General features: G+C 35.4%; 1 protein-coding gene across 1 annotated transcript; it reads right to left on the bottom strand.

Annotated features, from left to right (window-relative positions):
• Positions 1 to 349: 349 nt before the first annotated feature.
• On the bottom strand, positions 350 to 2,793 carry LOC140757403 (uncharacterized). The gene is made up of 4 exons (XM_073093081.1): positions 2,625 to 2,793; positions 1,837 to 2,016; positions 817 to 976; positions 350 to 459 (listed from the first exon to the last, which is right to left on the bottom strand). The coding sequence occupies exons 1-4, from the start codon at positions 2,712 to 2,714 to the stop codon at positions 389 to 391; spliced, it is 501 nt and encodes a 166-aa protein (XP_072949182.1). The 5' UTR covers positions 2,715 to 2,793; the 3' UTR covers positions 350 to 388.
• Positions 2,794 to 3,720: the final 927 nt, after the last annotated feature.

Raw genomic sequence — 3,720 nt, 5'->3', positions numbered from 1 at the left:
AAATTACGTAATTATTATCGTTGATTATGTAATCTCTAATATTGGTACAATTTCTACATAATAATATCACTGTGGAAAGGATTTAACTTATTCTGAGTGTATCGAAAATTGTGTTTAAAGGTTAAATGTTAAATTAAGCGAGATTAGCCTTCGGATGCGTGGTCGCTCGCTGGTGACATTTGTTCATGAATGCACGGACTTTAAATGCATTTAAATAAAAAAATTGAACTGTAGGACTGTTCATTATAAGTAATAATGATTTTCGTTTGATTGGATTTAAAACCTACTAAGAATATAATTACATTGTACGATAAAAAGATAAGGAAATTAGTAATAAAAAGGTGAGGTAAAAGATACTCAAAAAGAAAACTGCCTTTGTTTATTACTATCAAAAATGCCGGTCTTCGTCTAAAGAATGGAGATAACTGTTGACAACTATGGCGAAATATGTAAAGGAGGCTGAAAAAAAGAACCTTAACTGATTTATTACATACTTTGTATGAAATTTCTACATAAAACTTTAATATTAGGTTTGACTAAAATACGGTAAACAAGATAATGAATTATGTTACATCAAATTTATTCCATAATGTGGTATTTCGTCTCAGAAAGAAACACCTTGTGAAACGGCTGTGTATTTAATTTGTTTGCAATCCATTTAAACTACTACCAACTTCTACTAAATTAATCGATCGGACGGGAATAGAACCCGGGACCCACTACGTATCAGGTACTAACAAGTAGGTACTAACACTACTAAAACGTATTTAAAAATTAATATTTGAAATATTTAAATTATATAATTAACATAAATACCTTGATAAATAATTCCCAGTACAAGAGTCACTACTGCCGTCGAATAATACTTGACTTTGAAGCATACGACCACCTTTGAGCTGAAGAGCAAGCAGTAGAGAGTGAGTATTGACAGATGAGACACGTACCACAACGAGCATAGATATGCTTGGCTTTTTATCTACAGATAAACATAAATAATAATAATACAATTTATTGTACCCACAAAATGAAATAAAGAAACATACAAATTTATAACGATACAAAAGGCGACCTTATCGCTAACCAGCATACTGGATATAAAGAACTAATATATTTGCTAAAATACTGGATATAAAGAGGCAGAATATATTAACAGAAGTATATAACAGCGGTGATTAACTGGACAATTTAATCAAGCGATCGGTCACGATAAGTTGATCGTCGTAAAGCTAAGAAATTCGGCGACATTTTTCGCCGACACATAATAAACACAAACGATAAATCACACAGAGCCTTATTAGTAAATTGGGTACAATGAAATTGACCCCTGGTACGTAGAAATCACCTTATTATACTCCATATGGTATTTTTATGACATAGTGAGTATGCTCCACTTCACCGTGTGAACATTGCCTCTATGGACATCTATAACGAATCCAAAATGCAATATAAGTCCTTCCTTAGATCAGCAACAGAAGAGACACCTAGACATTTGACGCCTGGGTTTGCAGAAGGCAGTAGACTGTCGACTATTCGAGTGCCTTTGGTAAGCGACGGTCGACCGAACTTCTCTGAAAACGCTGGTTAACAGTGTTCTCGGACAGTCGAAGTCGCCTACCTAAATCACGGCGCCAAAATCACACAATGTAGATGGCACTCGAATAAAATAAACAACACTCATTCAGCCATCTTTTGTAAACCTAGTACCTTACCCAAGACGGAAGACTATCCGGTGTAAATAAGCCCTTAGCAAAACAGTATGTAGGAAAATCTGATAGATATTTGAAAAGGCAATCATATTGAAAGCTATAAATAAGATGTGAATAAGTTAAACAATACCCGATAGACCTGCCAAAGTAGGAGAAGCGAGATTACGATCTGATAGCACGAGAGCGCGGTGGAGACCAGAGCGAACACCAGATTCATGGCGGTAACGGGCTGAGTGTTGTAGTGGTGTTCGCTCACCGCCATGGCAACTACCACTGCGACCGACGTTAGCAAAACAATTGATGATATTATCTGAAAAAAATATGAAGAGAAGGAGAAAACATAATTATAGAAGTATATAAACAGTTAAATAGTAGGAACATTAAATATTAATGGAGCTGCTTAAAAAATAGTCCTCTGATGTTGATAGAGGCCACGGTTTGAATCCGGACCACCTACTCCTATTTTTCCTTATAACAGCAGTGTTAAATGGAGCTGTATTGCGTTTATAAGGGAGACATGCTTATCCGAGGCGTTCCAACTTAATAATCAGGGGTAGTCTGTGTCTGTCAACCTCGGATAGAAATATAATCTTATCTGGCGATGGTGTTACAAATGAGCATGAGCGGCTATATACACTTACCTTCAAGTGCCATGCTGTCCACCTAATTTGCAACTTCCATATTGTAAGAAATATAATAATCATGACCGAGCCAGGGGTGTTAAAAGAGACATTGATAAATACATTATATCATTTAATATGAGTTTTAACATGGATCTAAATGCATTTAACATTTAAAAGAAGACAAAACACAACAAACGACAACGTCTGGAAACAAGCACTAAAATGTGGATTTCGGGGAATGCTCGCATTTACATACTCTAGTGTTACGAGATTCCCGAATGCACCGCTTTCTTACCAATGTAGCGATGGCCACGAAAACTACGCCTTGCCAAAGATTACGGCCACACACGCTCTCTACGTCACAACACTTGAATTTGGGCTTCATATTGAAAAAATGTATCAAATATGTATAATGTTACAAATTTATCGTATTTACATTAATTACATTGTATCGAATGACATTGTGTCAGTTTTTTGAAGGTGTTTTGGCTGCGTTCCATTACACTATAAAATTTGCAGAATAAAGTTATGAATTACGATGTGGTCAAAACTACTATGATAAATCATGTATCGTGTACCTTACATATACAAATACGGAAGCCGGTATTTGTGGCAAGAATGTGTGTTGACGACATCGACAAATTTTCAATTTCACAAAACTTGAAAATTTGTCGAAAGGATAGAGCTTAAACTTTTATAAAACCTTCTATTTTTGTATAAATGTTTTCAGAGCGAAACGTGTTTTTTTAACTGAAATAGCAAACGAACCTGTAGTCAACCTGATGGCAAGTGAACATCTGTAATCATCCCCAAATACGATTGAAGTTTTACCTGATATCGGCCACAAACTTACTTACTATCATAAAGTGTCGCAATCACACCACTTTCTTGACACCAGGTCAGGTCAGCGCTCAACACTGCTGTTATTATAAGTCACAAATATTTTTAGCGGGGTCGGGTCCCATTCTCAAAAATTTCTAACGGGATTAGCTAATACGAATACGTTACAATATCAATGACCGCTGGATAATAATATAAAAAGCCATTTTACAAAAACGCCAAAACGAATACATAAGTAAATAGATTCTCCATAATGTTCCTAATTTTACATCATAGCTTATACGTATAGAAGTACGAGTAAATATAGGAATAGCAGAAGTTTTACATTTCTGTCGGGAATATTTGTGAAATTTTAAATGTTATTGCGTCCCGAAACGTATTCGTGTCAACCACCGCTAAGCCACGAGAAATGCAAGTAGGGATGGCGATTTGAGATTGATCGGAAAATCGATTTTTGGGCCAAAGAAATCGATTATTTTAATCGATCTCCAGTAATGGATTGAATCAGTGAATCGATTTTCATTATATAAAATCGAAAGTCGATTTTTTCG

The sequence above is a fragment of the Epargyreus clarus genome, unplaced genomic scaffold (genome assembly GCF_041222505.1).
Source record: "Epargyreus clarus isolate Ecla_fem2 unplaced genomic scaffold, WU_Ecla_fem_2.2 ptg000001l, whole genome shotgun sequence".
Lineage (NCBI taxonomy): Eukaryota > Metazoa > Arthropoda > Insecta > Lepidoptera > Hesperiidae > Epargyreus > Epargyreus clarus.
This window is presented reverse-complemented; position numbering and strand designations above follow the sequence as displayed.

Coding starts and splice junctions, on each gene's coding strand:
- LOC140757403 (XM_073093081.1), bottom strand. CDS start 2,714: ATGAAGCCCAAATTCAAGTGTTGTGACGTAGAGAGCGTGTGTGGCCGT. Junction 2,017..2,624: donor TCGTGGCCATCGCTACATTG/GTAAGAAAGCGG, acceptor TATTTTTTTCAG/ATAATATCATCAATTGTTTT. Junction 460..816: donor ACTGGGAATTATTTATCAAG/GTATTTATGTTA, acceptor TCTTTTTTTCAG/CCTCCTTTACATATTTCGCC.